We start from the raw sequence: 17,560 nt of genomic DNA, 5'->3' as shown, positions 1-17,560 counted from the left end.
GAGGAGTAACTGCAAAAGTCAGTGGGAAGGGGTTCTGAGCCTGACAGAAAAGTCAGTTAGACAAAAATAGATGAGAATGTCAAGTCTCAAAAACGGAGTTGAGCAAAGTGTCAAGGAATGCAGGGAATGCAGATAGAGAATCACAGCCGTAGTCACTGGTGAACCAAATGGCAAGAACAGAAATGACTACCAGTCACACCTGCTTACACAGTCTCGCCCTCAGAGGATGCCATTTCAATAGCAGCGGCAGTTGAAAAGGCATATGAAAGCTCTTAAGATTGCCTTTGTCTACAGGCCTGTCTATAAGCCAAAACTAATTTCAAGCTGTCTTAATATACCGGGCAGTTCAGAAGGAAATCTGCGTCCCTTTTAGCTGCTCTGCCACAAGGGCAATAGCCTTCAGGATGAGAGTGGGGCATACAGCCTTGGAAAGCTTCAGCTGTTCCAACACATTCCCCCGTTCCCCGCCAGCTGACTCCAAAATGCGCGCTAACATTATATGGACAAGATGAAGTCCTTCGAGGTTTAAACTGCTTACAGTGAAAGGAACTGAGGAAGAACACGTACCTATACTTGGCACCTTCATCTTGATCCATCTGTGTTTGTACCTGAGCAAACCAGGAGAAGAACTAGAAGAGATTTTATGGTGTGAACAATACAGATAACACATGCAATCAATTAAAAAAGAAAATCAGATCTATGAAATGAAGATGAGCTTTTGTTAAAAACAAAGCTGTTTCAGAACTGAATTATTAATCAAGGAAACAAACTATAACTCCTCGTTGTAGGTCCCTTCCAACTGAAATATTCTGTTCTATTCCTCCACTAAATTAAAATGGGAAAGACTGAATTTCATCTGGTTTTATTTGCATAAGAACAAGGCTGTCACGTTAGAAAGCGGGGGAGGGGGCATGACATTCTTCTATATTATGAGCAACACCACCTTACTGAAGGGGTGCCTTACTCTCTCACATGACTCCACTGGAAATGGGAAAAGTATCTGTCACTTAAGAGCTAAGACTTCAATGATTTTTTTCCCCAAGTTTCTTCATGCGTCTTGAAAACGGCCAAAAAAATTTAACAAACCCACCAAAAACTAGGCAAGAGACACGGAAACCCACAGAACTCTCTGAAGAAGACTACCGCAACTTGGAGGTTATTCAGCATCACTTACCTGCTGTGCTGTTTCAATTCTTTCATCCTCCATCCCCAGTATGGCAAATCCTTTCAAGAGGACATCCTCTGTGGATTCTGGCACCGCAGCCGTCAGCGTAACAGTTAGCGACTGGGATGTTAGGCTGCACAAATCTTCAATTGGAAGCTGCTCACAAAAACCCACAAACTTTAGTTAGAGAACTTACTAAGAATTAGTATATTCAGCTCAACTACAGGAACACAGTCCAAGGCATCCACTTAAGAAAATTACAGGCATCTACTTTTGAAGAAACAAATGCAATGGACATTTTATCTATCAATATGGTAATACACCAACAACTACCATATCTATATATTCAGAAACACCTAACAATTTTTTTTTTAAAGTCAGAAAATATTATACAGCATTTTATATAAGTACACATTTGTGTAAGAACAGAAACTGAATGTATATGTACCTGACATATTGATGAGCTATGCTTCCATTTCCAATTTAACTGGTTCTATAGCCAGAGAAACGCACTAGAAAAGTATCTGAGAACGTAGGAATTCAGAACGCACGCAGAAGCAAAAATAAATGCCACTATTGTCTACACTACATGGCAACACCACCGCACAGGAATTCTCAGACTTTTTTGCCAGATATTCAGAGAACTCAAGACTTAACACTGCCAGAATTTATTCAGGAAATAGTGTTTCATGTTCTTTCAAGTGCTTTTTAATGAAAAAGTCAAGCTAAAAAGAAAGGCTTTTTTAGAAGACAAGGAATAGCTCTGCTGAACGGGAATTATCGGCCACAATGATTTTTTTTTAAGCAAGAAAAATATGGAAAAAAGTAACTTGAGAGAAATTGTATTTAAGTATGATTGGAGACTATTAATTAGCTTATATGGAAGAAATTAATTCAAGAAAACAAATACCATTATACACTCTTAATTAATGTAATACCCTTTTTAATTCACTTGACGAGTAAAGTGTTTTCCATTGCTGAGAACATCAGTAACATAAAAACAGAAAACACTACTTAAATACAAATTGGCATCTCTCTAGAAAATTACTTGCTTGGTAAAATATTCATTGCCTGGTAATACTAGTCCGGCAACGAAAGAACAATGAGGATTTCAACTATTTGAGAAAAGACAGATTGACCTATCTTGCTCAACTTCCACATCTCTCTCCCCCCCGGCTCCCCAAAACAGGCAGGACCCTAGCTGGGGAGCCAGGGTTTCTCTCGTGACTACTATTGAGGAAAAGACGAGTCCACCAGAGCCTGCTTTTTCAGAACAGCTGAGACGCCACTGTCCCAATCCACTTCAGCAGGAGCCAAGACCAGCTGAAGTACTCAACGTCTTGGCATCCCTGTTGTCCTGACTGGCAAATACAGTCCCTGCCTGTTTTAGATTCTTAAGAACATCCTCCGGTAGCAGCACAACCTTCTACAATCACTTTGGATGCCTGCCAATATTTACTTACACTTGCATGCAGCTTACACAAAAAAGAAACCAGGAAGCATGAAATGAAACAGGTGCATTTCAGGAAGGAATTGCCCTACCCCCTCCCCTTTGTTATTTTGACCTTTCAGACACTTGCTGAGAGCCAACTTTGTTGATTTTATGGCGCTATATCTTGTGCTACGATCCTGTTCAAATACAAAACCTCTCGTGAAAAGTGCAGTTAAGAAATGCAAACATTTCATTCCCCTTCCCTCTGCAGACAAGGGAGCATTCATAAATAATCACCTTGTCAGAGTTTGATATTTTATAACTGAGTGGGAGACCACATCTTCCACGGTAACGACAAATCATTACGCTTTTTACCACTATTCCTGGCCTAATACGGCTCGTTGAATCATCTGTAAGTTTTACCAGGAAATAACACTAGCGCCAGCAGCTACGCGTTGACCGGGATCCAATTAAGAGGACCAGAACCACGTAACGCCACGACGAAAGCTCTCAATTTCAAGAGGACAAACTTTGATGAACTGGGGGAAGTCCTAAGGACAGGCAGAGAAAGCCCCGTGAATTTTAAGAGGAAAGCCGCCACCGCTGCCTACAAACCCCCTGCAAGCCAGGGCGGGCGGGCAGCACCGCCGCACGGGGCACCTCGGGAAGGCTGAAGGAAGGGCGAGCCCTCCCGAGGGAGGCGAAACGGGGCGACGGGCTGGGGAGGCGGCTGCGGGCGCAGCGGGGGAGAGGGCTCACGCCCCCGCCGGCCTGAAGCCCCGCTAGAACGCAAAACGCTGTTGAGCCCCGTAAAGACCGGGGGAGAGCGGCGGCCCCGCAGGCCCCAGCCGGTCGGGCTGGGCCGGGCCGGGCCGCCACCCCCGGCCGCCTGGCGACGTGGCACCGCGGCGCGGCGCCTCCCCACCCGCCCGCCCGCCCTCCGGCCCGGGCAGCGCTGCCGCCTCACCTCGGGCGGCACCGGCAGGTTCTCGGCCGCCGCCTTCAGCTCCAGCACCGAGTCCGTCTGGCGGTCGCTGAGCGGCGCGGCAGGCTGCGGGCGGCGGTCCCACAGGCTCAGGCGGTCCCGCACCTCCCTGCCCGCCGGCTCCGCGGGCGGCGGCTCCGCCATGCTGGCGGCGGCGGGATGAGCGGCGGCCGGGCCGAGGACGGGAGCGGGGCGGAACGCTTGGGAGCGCGGCGGCGCTTCCGGGGGAGGCACAGCGCGCTCCGCTCCGCGGCGCGTGGCAGCAGCGTCATTGGTGGGGAGGAGAAGTGCGTCAGCGAGGGGCAGAGGGGGAGAGAGCGAGCGAGCGAGCGGAGGCTGGCCGGGATGGCGCCCCCTGCCGGCGGGGAGGAGCGCAGGCGGCTGCGGCATCACCGGGCCCGGCCACCGTGCGGCGGCGCTCCGCGTCCCCGGGCTCCCCCGGGCTCAGCGGGCCCCGCGGCGCTCCCGCACGTCTGCGGCTCTCCAGGGGACACCGACGGGCAGTCTGGAGAAAGGCCGGGGCTGGCAGCTGACTCGTCCCCTCCGTTCCCCGGAGCCTTCTCTCCCGAGGCGAGCAGTCCGCGGGACGACCCCGGTGACGGCTCCTCGCTCCGGGCCACCCTCCCACCGCAGCCAGCGGCGCTTCTCCCGGGCAGCAGTTCTCTGTCCCAGACTCAACCATAGCAACACCTTTGTGTTAATAACCAAGACTTGCTCTTGCAGCAGCGTCTTCGACCTAGTTTAATCTGGCATGGCCCGCTGAACTCCTCCTGAAACGGGTGAGTGACGTACCGGAGCACCCCATGCCCTCAGATCTGCCTTCACCCCGCTGCCAAACCCCTGCCTGCCTGCCTGCCACTACGAGGGGACTGTTGTCTCCCCCCTTCCCTTTTGCCAGCTCTGGCACTTGCCCAGCCCTGCAGCAGGCCAGGGCAGGGAGCTATCATTCCTTTTCCTACACGTTAGCTCTAGCGGCTCTCCCTCGAGGGTCAGGACAGCACCGATAGGGAGGGCAGGTGAAGGGAGGCAGCCCTCCATTTTGACAGCGTGCATACCCTTGTATCGCCGCCCGGCTTCTTCATTGCTGAGCTGGTTTTCATTTTTCTGCAGCATCACCCACTAACCAGAGCTGCTTTTTCCACCATGCCTCAGAACCTGCTGCAGAATTCATTCTTTACTTCGGAAATCATCTTCATTATCATTGCACATTAAACTAAATCCTAACTAAGGCATGACTGAATTAAAGAGCTTGAAAATAGCTTGAGGTATTTACTGCAGCAGTCACCTCCAGCTGAGATACCAAACTCCCATTTCGCTGTTTTAATGCCTTTGGTGCTTAGCAGTTGATTTCAGTCCATCTTGTCCATCTGTCCCTCTCCAGAGGGACATCTGCATCTCTCATGATAGGTAACAGCCAGTAACCGGAGTAGCTGGTGCAGTGCGCTCCCCACCCTTGTTGCTCCAAACTGGCAGGTTTCTCACCCCCTCTGAGCTGCATCCGTCAGACTTGCGCTACCACACGTGAACTCCAGAAACCCGCTCTGGTTACAAGTGTAATAAACGTGTTTTGCTGCTACACAAAACTAAGCTGATCGATCTGTTCCAGACCAAGCAGTTTTCATAACAGAGTGGGAAATGGTCTTGCAGTTTAATGTATGCCAAAGAACAGTGAAAACATATGGTTAATGCATGTTACTCGGCCAGTAATGTCACAGGAACATAGGCTTGTAACTACAGCAACTTTAGTCTGCCTTGGCTCAACAACATCATACAGTTCAATGCCAGCGACAGCTTTCCTTTGTTTATCACCTTGAAGTATTTGAAAAGCCCCCCATCCCCCCCTCCCCGTTTGAAACTCAGAAGCTGAAAGCAGTTCAGAGTCATGACATAATGATCTTAAAACTTTTAATCGGCTTAAAAATGTAAGACACACTTAGTTTACACAGTGTACAAAAATATTTACAAATATTTCTATTAAAGCATAGAAACAGCTGTAAGGAAAAACACTGCACATAAGCATACCCATATACATAGGAAAACATTGTACCTTAGAAAAGAAAGTGCCTTGTGCATTTAAAAATCCATCTGTGAATTCAAAATTAGTAATTTTAAGCGATTACAGTAATTCTGAAATCGCAGTGAAATTTCTTTAAGTGGAATGTATGATTAACCGAAAGCGTTTAAGAGATTAACACAATGCCACAAGAATCCAAAGCTACGCATCCTGCTTTGCCACCCTCTGTGAACACAGAAGGACCACCGCGTGACTTGCATCTCACACGTTTCCTTTCTTGGAATTCAGCAGCAACATTTGTGAGAACCCCGACATAAGTGTTTAGTTAACAGCCCTGAAGTTTTGGTATGCATTTAAGCCAAAAGGTGATGCTTTAAGGAAGTTGTGGTTAGTTTCTACATAAAGTGTTTACCTGCATGTAACAGCAGCTTGGGCCTGTTTGCTACATGGAAGTGCTCAGGAGTTCTGGGTTTGGGTGTCTTTTTAAAGAAGGAAAGCAGTCTTTATAGTAGACTTACCTTTGGAGGGGCTTGGTTCTTTTCACATGGGCACCTACACGACACGGCCTGAACTGCTCAGTGTAAAACTTGCATCTCTCAGATGATATGTAACAGCCAGTAACCGTGACAAGTAGATCTTCCCAACAATGGAAGAAGCACGGAAAGTTTCTCTGCAGGATAGGCAGATGAGCATGGACTTGTTTGAACTTCATTCCTACTTGCAATTTACATATGAATATGTTTAAGAATCACTTATGCTGAAAATCAAGAATGATACATTGGAAAAAACTTCCTTCAAGCTATGCAAAACTGACAACTGTAGCAACCACACCTTCAAATGAGGCTGGATTATTCCCAGCAAACTATGCAGACATCCAAGGACTTAGAACACAGGAAAGCTCTAAAACCAGAAGCAGATTTTGCACTGCAGCAGGTATTTTGCTGAACTGAAAGCCTGCAAAGATGTCATGTGACACTTCCAGTTAATTAGAAACTATAAACTCAGTCGAATTGTATACACTCCTGAAAACAGGAAAAGCCCAGCTCCTTGGTACTACTGATCTTCCTTTACAGAAAGATTGTTCTTTGCCTCTTATAAAACACTGTGCAGTGTTGTGAGTCTCAACAGCATAAAGTTGCATTACAGATCTTCACATTCAAGAACACGTAAGCCGTTGACAGAAGGTATTCCACCATGTTTGGGTCAGTCTAGAAAATACTGCACACCATCCACCGAATCACGTGAGCGAGCCATTGTTATAGGAGCCAGTTTGCCTTGAAATCGCTTCCAGGTTGTTCTCATTCACAACAGTCTCGTAGTGACCTCTTCCTTTGGCCAGCATCTCAGACGAAAGAGCAAATACTCAAGACAACTTACAAGTTGCTCTAAACTCAAGCAGTACATTAACAGAATTCAGTATACAGTTCAGTGTGTCAGAAGTCTAATTTCTTCAGCTGCTCATATGTCAGAAAGAACTGGAACAGCTGATTAAGGAAAACTGTTTCCTGTTTACACAGTGCAAAGTGGTCACTTCACTACTACAGGACAGCTGCATCTGTGTGAAACTTTGTTCCACTCTTCGTATGCAATGCTGCCGGTTGGCTGGTTTTGTTATGCAGTACTAGGCAGAACAATGAAACTTGCTCTAAGGCTGGTGATGCCAATTACTTTCCCATCTCTATTCCTCAGGATCTTAAACACAGGACTGAGGAGGCAGGATAATACTGCGACAGCCCTTAGAGTCTTTACTCACTTCGCTTTGATGGGCTAAAGTAGGTTTGCTCATGGTAAAAAACATTACTACCAACCCACTTCCCAGGGCTCTGATCAGCTGGCTCTTGGAACAAAACCAAAATTGTGTGAGACTAAGATAAACAAAAACATTTCATGGCTAACTGCCAACACTTCCCCCAGTTCTGGAAATAGACCCCATTCCTGGAAATAGACCCCATTCCTTACTCATCTGGTCAATTTTATTTAAAACTAGGCTCCAAACTAAAGAAACAGACAGGTATGAAATTGGAGGAACAGAAAAATGTTTTGCAAGATCACATTCTAATATTCACTCTGTGTGAATCACAAATTCAATCTGACCAACAGTAGTTGACTAAGAAAATGGTCAACTACCCAATTTTCCATTCATAAAAAGGGAATATTTGTGCTGACATGACACTTTCCACACTGAGCATTCTGTGAAACTGTCTGTCAATACTTGCTGTTGTATGGCTAGCTTAATAGTTTTGCACACCTTTGAAAAGGATACAATGATATTCCAAGGACCAAGTCTTAACCAATTTGGCCAAAACCCTTTATATAGAGCAAAAAAGCCTTCATTCTTCCATGTCTGGAAAAAACCACAGCAAGAATACACTTGTGTAATTCTTTTAGTGAGAAATCTAGACAGCATCGCAGCTAACAAGATTCTAAACCAGGCAAGGGGATGGCTTAGTGCTGTAACCTTCGTTTGAACATATTTTATGATGGGACAAGGAAACGTTTCACTAGATAAAGCCAAGATTAGTAATGCCTGCAGCATTACCTGGCAGGTAAGGATGCAGTCTATGTCATTCAGTACCCAACCCAGATTCCTCCAAATTGCATTCCTGGACTTTTTTTTCCCCAAAAAACCTTGCAGAGCACTGCATGTAAACCTGCAGCTCACGTTAGGCACCCCCTTGAAATTTTTCAGTTTGCTTTATGGACTTCACAAAATTGCACTGGACAGTGTGACTTGGACTGTTACACAAACTGGACTGTTCAGTCAACAGTTTGGACACCAACAATTTCCTATCCACTCTTCTCCATGTAAAAGGCCATCACGCTCCCACATCATACCCAATTTAGGGATTTAAGAAACCAAACCAAAATAATCAGAGACCGACACTGCCTTTGGCTGTACTAGGCTTTCCATTATGCAGTACGCACCAGAGAAAACCATCCACCCCAGAAGATGTCATTCTTCAAGAACTGACCTAGGAAATCATCATTTCCTATCAATATCCTAACATTGTAAAAAGTTAAGTAAGAGACAGTGCTGCTGAGAGACTTAGTCTCCTCATCCAAGCACCAAAAGGAATTAAGTGCCTGCAGTACACACTAACTTTCTTCCTGCCTTTCTGTCAGGCCAGTAGATACTTTTCACACCAAGTGCATTATTGGCAGTATAGTCCTTTTGAGCATTAGGGCAAAAAGCATATCAAAGTTACTTGGATTAATTTCTAGGGAAACTTAGAACAATTTCAAGTTCTACACCAAAATCATTGCTTGATGGCACCAGCTTCTACTTACGTTGATAAACTACTTACTTGTACCAAGCAATCCAAAGTACCCTTGTAGTTTGAGTGTCCCCCATGTTGTTGGCTTCTCTGATTCATCATGCGTGTTCTCACAACATCAATTGGGTTGGATGCAAGGGCTCCAGCTAAGCCACAAGTAAAACTTGAGCTAATAAAAGAAAGGTTTAATGAAATTTGACCTCCCACATTTCAAGATGCACAAGAATCCCCCCTCCCCAGAAAACATGCAGTAATAATGAGTGCTTAATGCTTTTAGTTAAAAATTACATCAGCTAATAGATGTGAAAAATTACTTTTCATTTACTATAAAGCATCATTTTCAAGATTTGATATACAGCCCTTACCTACAGTTTCTGTATACCTGAACAGATGTTTGTGCCTCTGAGAATAGCAAATATTTGATTGGAACTTTCCTCTAATCTCAATTTGCAAAGATGAATGATTCAGATCATCCACAAACCAAAATTCCATATTCAAAAGAAAATTAAATCCAAATCCTAAGTAAAATTAGCTTCCATGCTATGTGCTACCATTTGAGATGCTATTGCATTAAAAAGTATAAACACATCAGAAGTGTATTTTTACATCTATACTGATGACAGAAAAATCAAAAAGATTCATCTCTCATAACAAGAACAAACCAATGATGAGCTATGCAAGCAGTTAGTTATACAGACTTACAGGAAGTGAGTATATACTGTATCTCCCATAAATCCAGACATAATTATGTGCTTCTTGGTAAGGTCATACACTGGCAGTTCCACTCCAACAACAATAGCAGCTCTCTGTGCTGTCAACGATACTCCCTGGCAAAAGAAAGGATATAGCTGAAGTTTAAAATTAACCTTTGTGCACCATCAGAAAAGCCTAGCTTTTATAATACAAAGCAACACAGCATGAATGTGTTAAGAACATTGTGAATTCAAATAAGGCTAATTAGTACAAGTCTTAGATGTATGTGCTCCAAAAATGCAGGTTCAGGTTAACAGATAAATCACTTTTCCACACTGAACAGCAATTTCAGTTCCTTTATGCTACTCCGTCTCTGCTTAACATACAAATTCTTACACCAACAGTCAGCTAAGACATCAACAACCAGGTGATACTGGCTCCCCTTGCTGCTAACTGAAAAACTGACAAAGTAAGGAAGATGAACAGAAAAGTGGAGATCAAGAAGCTTTGCAGAGAAAAGCACACTAATAGAAAAACATTTCTATTTTCCAGCTGTTTCAGAGCAACTGTCCATTCTTGGTCTTCAGTTGTTAAACAGTCACTGACTGTAACTGGCATAAAAGACAAACTACAAGACTGAGTACAAGAATTCCTGAGCTAGAGGGGATGTTCATTAGTACCTTCACTTCCAAATGTTCTTTAGTATATGTTTTTATGTTTTAAAAAGAGCAGAGTATACAGACTGAGGTGTCTTACAAAGGGTTGTTGAACTAGTCCTAGAGCCAGTCACCCTAATTTAAGCCTCCATTTGTCTCCCCTTTTTTAAGAAGTGGCTAATCCTTGAACACAAGACTGGCAGTAACCCTTTGTCAAAATGCACTGAGACACCAGCAGTAAGGTAGTCACGACAAATTACATGCATATTAGCTACTGACTTCTCCATATTTTGGCTGAGAATACTGTAGAAGCACATGAAATTCAGTGGAGCAAGAAAGTGTACTTTGAATGTGGAATATAGTTCAAAAAACTTGCCTTCCATAATCCTTTAGTGCCTTCCTTTTGGTAGATCTGTATGAAGTTGCCCATCATTCCTCCTTGAATCACACTACCTTGGGCTTGCATTCTGATCTGAGATTCATTTGAAGATAAAATTAGAAAAGAAATACTTTTCAAACATAAAACCGCTAATAGTTTAATACAGTTTTATTAACATTTCAAGTTACGATCTTTTAAGTAGTAAGGTCAATTTCTCTTTGAATACAAATTGATAGCTGACATTATCATAACCATGATGCAATCTTTTGAAGTGCCTTAACTATCCAAATGCAGCTGCTAATTTTGAACAAGTACGTGGTGTAGCTCTTAACTGCACTGTCACTTCTATTTCTGTACTTGTACACCACTCCATTTAGATTAGACTGACAGATGGGTTCTGCAGGATGTCCTTTACAGTGTTCTCACAGGAACATGTTAAAATGAAAGGTTAAAAAGATTAAGGTTTTAGCTAGTGAGAACCATGGTCTTCGACCCTGTGGATTTCTATGAATGTCCTTGGGAACCTGCCATGGTGACTACCAAATACAAGCTTGGTGACAAGCAAGTTGGTACGTGGACATAATTTTGGGAAATAACTAATTGAAGCCACACTTGAAATAGCTTATGTTTGAAATGCCTCTACATAACCACACTAGCCCTATGAAGGATTAAGTTTTTACTAGTTTTAGGAGAACAGAAAGAGGGTTTTTTTAATTTTTCATTAGAGGCAGCCATGTAAGTCACATGCTACAGTTTTTTAACTTAAATACCATCAGCCCTTTTAAGTAACTGGAAAAGAGGTCATTGACTATCAATAAGCCAACAGATTCTTAAAGAGGCAGTGGTTTCACCAATTCAGTTCAAATGACTGATGCTGGAACACTATTCCCATGGGACACTGGATTGCAAAGCCTTTCTACAGGATTAAAGAATCATACAGTACAAGTAGCACTCACTAAACTCTTGCCTCTCAATTGATCTTCACCTATTTTGAGCTCTAGAAACATCCCAGTATAACAGCATTACCAAGCAGTATAGATGAAATATGCAGTGTGGCTTCCACACAGAAACTATAGCACGGAAGTTAAAAAGAGTCATCTTAAATTATTCTCTCCCCACCCCCAGAAAAAGTTATATGGATCCAACTACTTCCCCAGCCATCAGTTTCCTAGTGCATACTTCCAAATAATTAATATGGACCAGAAGGAGGTTCCAAGAATTCAGGATGTTACCGATCTTTTTTTTTTTTTAAGTTAAGAGATGAGAATAAATAGGGTTACAAAACAACAAATCCTATATTCATCAGGAGATTCTGCATTTCCTCAAGGAGAGGACAAAAACTAAGGACAAACTCTATATAACACATAATTACCTTTAAGACATCTGTAGGGTTGGCAATAGATGATGAAATTACTCCCGAAAGAATGCCACACAGAACATTTATCGTCAGGGTTTCATCTATTCCATAAACAAAAGAAAGAGTTTAGCTGCAGATTTGCAAATCTTAAGATGCATCCGGTCAGGATGATGGCACCTCTCCTTTAACCAGAGAGAGTGCCAATTACAGAAGCCTTAAAAACTGCTCTGACAAGTTTTCCATGCTGACTCACTTTGTTGTAATTGGTACAAGGAATGTCTTCTACATTCTACAAGGAATGTAGACTTGTTCAAACTGCTACAGTAAGATACCAAATGGAAACAACCAGCTTCAAGCAAATCAGTCCTCAATTAAATTGAAAAAACCCACTCACCTTCTGGATGCTCAACAAACATTCTTTTTAAGCTCTGGTAAGTGCCTATTTTTATAGTTCCATATGAAGCTTGCCGTAGCATTGCAGGTGCAATCCTGTAAAAATAGGCAGTAATAATATTTATGCTCAAAATTGCAAAAGACTGATTAGCAAATACTTTTTAGAGCAGGAGAGACTGAACACAAGACATCTACCAGAGAAAGGTTTGTTCATTTAAATCAACAATTCAGACTCACTATAGACAAAACAAGGTTTTGTTGTTGTTTTGATTTTTGTTTTTTTTTAAATAAAGCCTGCAAGAACATGAATGAACTGTGGAAGGATTACTATGAGAGCATATCTCAACTTGTGATCTATAAAATAGCTAGAAAGCTTGCCTGAAATGTAATCTGCAGGTTACATCTTTCCCCCACCATTTTGTATGCTTTGAAGAAAAGCATGCCCATTTATACACAAAGGTTAATTCAATTTTTCTTCTGAGAGATGGAACAACCATAGCAGCATTGTATAGAATAACTTTATGCTTAGCTATTTTTTTTTTCCAGGTAGGTTTGTTCAGGTTTTTTTAAACATGAAATGCTATTGCAGAGTGCAAAGACTGAAGCAATCTAAGCTTGGGCTTTCAACTTCCAGATTAATTGAGGCTAACCAAATACCTTGTAAATCTGAAACCCAACAATTCGCACACTATAGGCTTATACTTATCAATATACTGTTCATAAACCATTACTGCAAGTCAGCTAATTTTACCCAGAGTATAAGGCTTTCAATCCTTCTTCTCTGCATATTCTGACTAGTGCATGCACCATTCCACGGTAGCGGATCTCTTTATATTTGGCATCATTAACTTGACCTTGAACCTGCAGACGTGTTTTGGTCAGATCAATGGGGAAAGTACCTTAAAGAAAAATCAGATAAAATTAATCAAGTAGTTACCTAACCAAAGACAACAAGGAACATGATCTAAGAAAAAGCAGCCTTTATTATATACTAAAATATATAAAAATACTCCCAGAGAAAAAAGTCTCTCTTACCAAGACTTTCTTTTAAACAAGTGGTTCATTTTATGTCATCTTGTTTCTTCTAAAAGCTTGTCAAAGGCCCTACCTGCTTCCTCTGTTTACATTTTGCATTCACAATGTTTTCAGGCAACATGGTATTGCCTGGCTGTAAAGAGCCACACTGAATAGGACTCTACAATCACAGTCAAATACAGAGTTTGCATCTGTATTCTACTAACATCTTTGAAAAGCATTTCATTGAAGGCAAAGAAATAAATTCCGTAAGACAAGCTATACAGATTCTAGCCTAGAATCTAAAAAAAAAAAAATAGCAGCAGTACCCATTTCTGTTACTGCTTGCCTGTAGCCCACTGCTATGTCAAGTTCTTACTCTCCATGCTCCCTTTATGAAAGGGTTTAGAAATCATATTCCTCCAGAGCTTATCTTTAGGAAAGGGACCACCTCAACATTCAATACTCACCTAAACACTAATAGGAGTCAGGATTAATCACATCTATTCTAACGAGGTTTACCAGGCAAGCAAGGCTTTTATGAATTGCTTGTCTTCCTCATGAAGCTTTTGGCATTATTTGCCACGTTCAGTCAAGTCAAAAAAGAGAGGTTTCAAACTCAAGCTTGAATAAGATTCATAAGAGAAGGTAGAAAAGGAAAACAAAATAGTAGTTTTAAGTGTAAATTTATACTACATCTACTTTATTAGACAGACTTCACATGCAAGCCCACAACATGTCAGACTATGCTCTAGTACTATGAAAATCCAGGTTTCCTTTATTTTCATGTACATGCATTTCAGATAAGTCTTTAAAAGGATGTTAGTATTTTAAGTTTGTCTTTAGAGTAGGCACTAAAACATCAGATGCACTGTCTCACTATAGCAATTATTCTATGTTGCACACTAACTGAATTCAAGTGTTCAAATCTAATCAGCCACTCACATCCAAGAAAAGGGAATTTAAACTGCAACATAGCTACTCAGAAAAGCTAAGAGAAAAATTTTACAAGTTAAGAGCTTAACTTATCTACTCTAGCAAAACAAAAGCTGTGTATACTTATGACTAGTGTCTAGGAACAGATCCACAAACACCAAATAGTAGAAAGCAAAGGCAAAGTTTGTATAAAAACAAGACTGAGGGGGGATGCGAGTTTACAGACAGAAGTGTTCTGACATTGTAACAAGTTCTGACCAACTCCCCAGTCAGCATTAAAGAAAAAAACTCCTATGCTGTAGACCACCATATACTACTGTGTCACTGATAGCATGGAACCAAGCTTGTTTTAAGAGGGACTATCTCAGTAAAGGAAATCATGTACAACAGTAAAGGAAAAGCTTACCACATTCTGCAGTGATTGATGCTAAACCTCCATAGATAAAGGGCTTCCAGTTTAGTGCTGACATTATTGATTTTTCTTTCTGTGAAATAAGACAACGATTTAATGCTTCTATAAGTACATCTGTTATATAAATATATATACTAACATTTAATAAAACTTCGTGCCTTGTCCATTTAAGATGGACCTTCCAAACATACTAAGGATAAAAACATTTAATACCTTGACAGTCAGAAGAAAGTCAGTAATACTGCACAAAGGCATCTGGGTTCAAATCAATGTCTCTACTATGTATTTGGGCCACCACTATCCTCATCATGAAAGGTTAAAATAGTTTGTCTCGCAGGTATGATCTTAAGGAGCACTGCAGTGAATAACCTCCAATGATCCTTACCAAGCTGGATTAGTTTGCCTATACCCTGCAATCAAATGGAACTTTAAGACAGTCATTACTAAACTTCTGTCCCTTTTTTCCTGCTATCAACATTAACATGAGCTGAGCTGGTACGCTTGGACAGAAAACAGGGGTGCATACAACATTTTGCCTCCATTAAAGCCTATTTCTGCTACCAGTGTTCACAATATTCATTCTTGTGAACGTTATATGAAAGTAGTGTAATCAGGTGCATAAGGCCTTTTACAGTAAAAAAGGCTGCTCTAACTTAGAAGTCAATTAAGTGAATTTGACAAAGTGACCACAAATCATAATTAACTATGGCATATGCTTTGCAAGATGCTAAAATCAGCCAATTATTTTGGAGGTAAGAACTGCAAAACCAAAGTAGTCCAACCAATACAAAATTGCCCTTCTCAAAAGCAAGTAGGTCTCTCCACAGCTTATTTTTTCCACTTCCTCATAATATAAATACTTTCCATTCCCCATTTTCTATAATATCCTCCTAAACATTGGATTCTACAGTTATCTTTTGCCAATTAATTTTGTGGAATAATTGTACTTGAAAATACATCCCTTGGCACTTCCATTCCCTGTAACTTTGTTTATTCACCTGTACTGCCCAGCTAGAAAATATCACAAATACACCAGTTACTTAGCACCGCCTTTTGTAAAGATGAACCTTCCTTGGTCACTTCCTCTAGAAGTGCCAATAATCCAGTGTCCAAAGTTAACAGAAGTTGCAGACACTGAGCATGCCTGAATAGTTACTGCAGCCCCAGTTTTCCTTTTATCATCTTTACTTCACAGGGAGTTACCTGGGTCTTCAGTCTTCTGACACTCAATACAATAAAAAACCCATAGGAGCTCACAGCACACAATTTCAAATACTCAACAACCAAGTGCACAGAAATCCATCTGACTCTTTAGGCCGCTGCAAAGAACACCACTGATGTAAAAAAAACCAAAGAAAAGGCAAGTGAGGGCACCCACTATATTGCCAAAACAGAGTGCCGGGCAGAGATCAGGAGCCACAGGCATAGACTATGCCAGCTTTTCAATATGAAAGCAGCAAAGCCACATGGGTATGACACTGTGCCAGAGGCAGGACACTTCCAGCTCCAAGTTCCTCACATTCCTTGTCCTGCCACAATTAATGGCAGCTCATTTAATTAATGGAGACAAAGCCAAGCTCAGTCTCGAAATTTTATAGCACACTGTTCCTTTGACATATCTCAAGGTAAAGGCCTTACACACCGTCAAGGTTTGTATGTCTGAAAGGCTTACTAGTCTCCTTTCCTGCTATTTAGGCCAAGCTAACCATCTGACACTTTCCACTTATTTCTACCTTTCATCCCTCTTTCTAGCTTTCCATACTTACAGGAAGAAATTAAAGCAGAGTGGCAGAGCTTATCTCAAAAAAAAAAAAAAAATTTAAAAAGACACACCAGCAAGCAACTTTGCCCTTTCACCTCAGCTGTCTTGTTTTCTGAATTCTTGTTTTGCTTCTTACTCACAAATTCTTCCCTACACTGATAAAAATAGTAAGCATCTCCTTAGAAGAATTCCACTGGCAATTCAACAGGTAAATTACTTAAAGACAGAGTCCAGCCCTCATTATAGAATAAATTGGGGTCTCCAATTTTACTAGAAGGAAATCATCCTCATCAAATACACATTGTTGTTCCCTGAACATCAGTAAGATGACAGACGTGATACTACCCCCTAAAGGACACTGGGTTAGATTAATACAGCAATTCATCCACACACTCTTTGCAGAAGTCAGAAGCAAGTTTGCTTGCTTTTAATTGGCAGCGTGACTGAAATAAAATCAGAAGCCGAGGTTCCATAAAAGAATGCATCACTTAAAGCAAATATTTAGATACGCCCCTGTTAAGAGAACAGACTTTAAAAGTCACATATCAAATTCTTTATTGGTTAACAATATTGCTGGTATACTATGTACACAGTATACTGGCTATTTAAAATGGATTTGACCCTTGACTGTTACAGAAGGCTTATGCTAAGAGTTATTAGTCCTAGAAAGTTATTACCTGTAATATAAGGATGCACATATAAGATAGTCATCCAAGCAATACTTTCTAACAGCATGGATTACGCTGCAGACGCACAGCTCAGTCTTTGTATTCAAGCAGTGAAGCATCACCAGAAAGAAATAAAAAGCCAGGACTAAAGCTAGCAACCATCGTGGCAAGTTCTTGCAAAATACCAGCTGTCTCACAAGTACGGAAGCCAGTGAAAGCCCCCCCCCCAAAAAAAAAAAAACCAAACCTGAAGGGACTGCCTGCAGCAGTCCCTCCCTGAGCAGCACTGCCAGTCTATTTCAACAGCTGGAGCAAGGACACAGCAAACACCTGTTAAGGGTCAAAGGGAGGCAACAACGACTGCACCGACCAAGTCCCTTTCAGCGACAAAACGAAGCACGCCTCCCTCCGGCTTCGCC

The 17,560-nt window shown here is 41.8% G+C and overlaps 2 protein-coding genes across 2 annotated transcripts in view; both read right to left on the bottom strand.

Moving 5' to 3' along the window:
- The window catches only part of COG3 (component of oligomeric golgi complex 3), a 33,321-nt gene extending 29,452 nt beyond the window's left edge, over nt 1-3,869 (bottom strand). Inside the window, 4 exon segments of the mRNA XM_076363622.1 lie at nt 568-629; nt 1,175-1,321; nt 3,565-3,732; nt 3,735-3,869. Of these exon segments, the coding sequence (XP_076219737.1) occupies nt 568-629; nt 1,175-1,321; nt 3,565-3,732; nt 3,735-3,854 (497 nt within the window). The 5' untranslated portion in view covers nt 3,855-3,869.
- Nucleotides 3,870-5,470: 1,601 nt separating this feature from the next.
- Nucleotides 5,471-17,315, bottom strand: SLC25A30 (solute carrier family 25 member 30). Its single transcript, XM_076363613.1, has 10 exons — nt 17,151-17,315; nt 14,706-14,784; nt 13,101-13,248; nt 12,351-12,445; nt 11,972-12,057; nt 10,597-10,692; nt 9,574-9,698; nt 8,902-9,040; nt 7,860-7,940; nt 5,471-7,071 (listed from the first exon to the last, which is right to left on the bottom strand). Exons 1-10 carry the CDS (start codon nt 17,169-17,171, stop codon nt 7,030-7,032), a joined length of 912 nt encoding a protein of 303 aa, XP_076219728.1. The 5' UTR covers nt 17,172-17,315; the 3' UTR covers nt 5,471-7,029.
- Between the last annotated feature and the right edge of the window lie 245 nt (nt 17,316-17,560).

The sequence above is a fragment of the Aptenodytes patagonicus genome, chromosome 1 (genome assembly GCF_965638725.1).
Source record: "Aptenodytes patagonicus chromosome 1, bAptPat1.pri.cur, whole genome shotgun sequence".
Classification (NCBI taxonomy): Eukaryota; Metazoa; Chordata; class Aves; order Sphenisciformes; family Spheniscidae; genus Aptenodytes; species Aptenodytes patagonicus.
This window is presented reverse-complemented; position numbering and strand designations above follow the sequence as displayed.

Bases quoted from the DNA above. Each gene is read 5' to 3' on its own strand.
- SLC25A30 (XM_076363613.1), bottom strand. From the start codon at position 17,171: ATGTGCATCCTTATATTACAG. The intron at 12,058-12,350 runs GTGAGTGGGTTT...TTTATGGAATAG, and splicing joins GTTTGTTGAGCATCCAGAAG to ATGAAACCCTGACGATAAAT. The intron at 7,072-7,859 runs GTATCCTTTTCA...CAGCTGTTCCAG, and splicing joins TTGGTCCTTGGAATATCATT to TTCTTTCTGACATATGAGCA.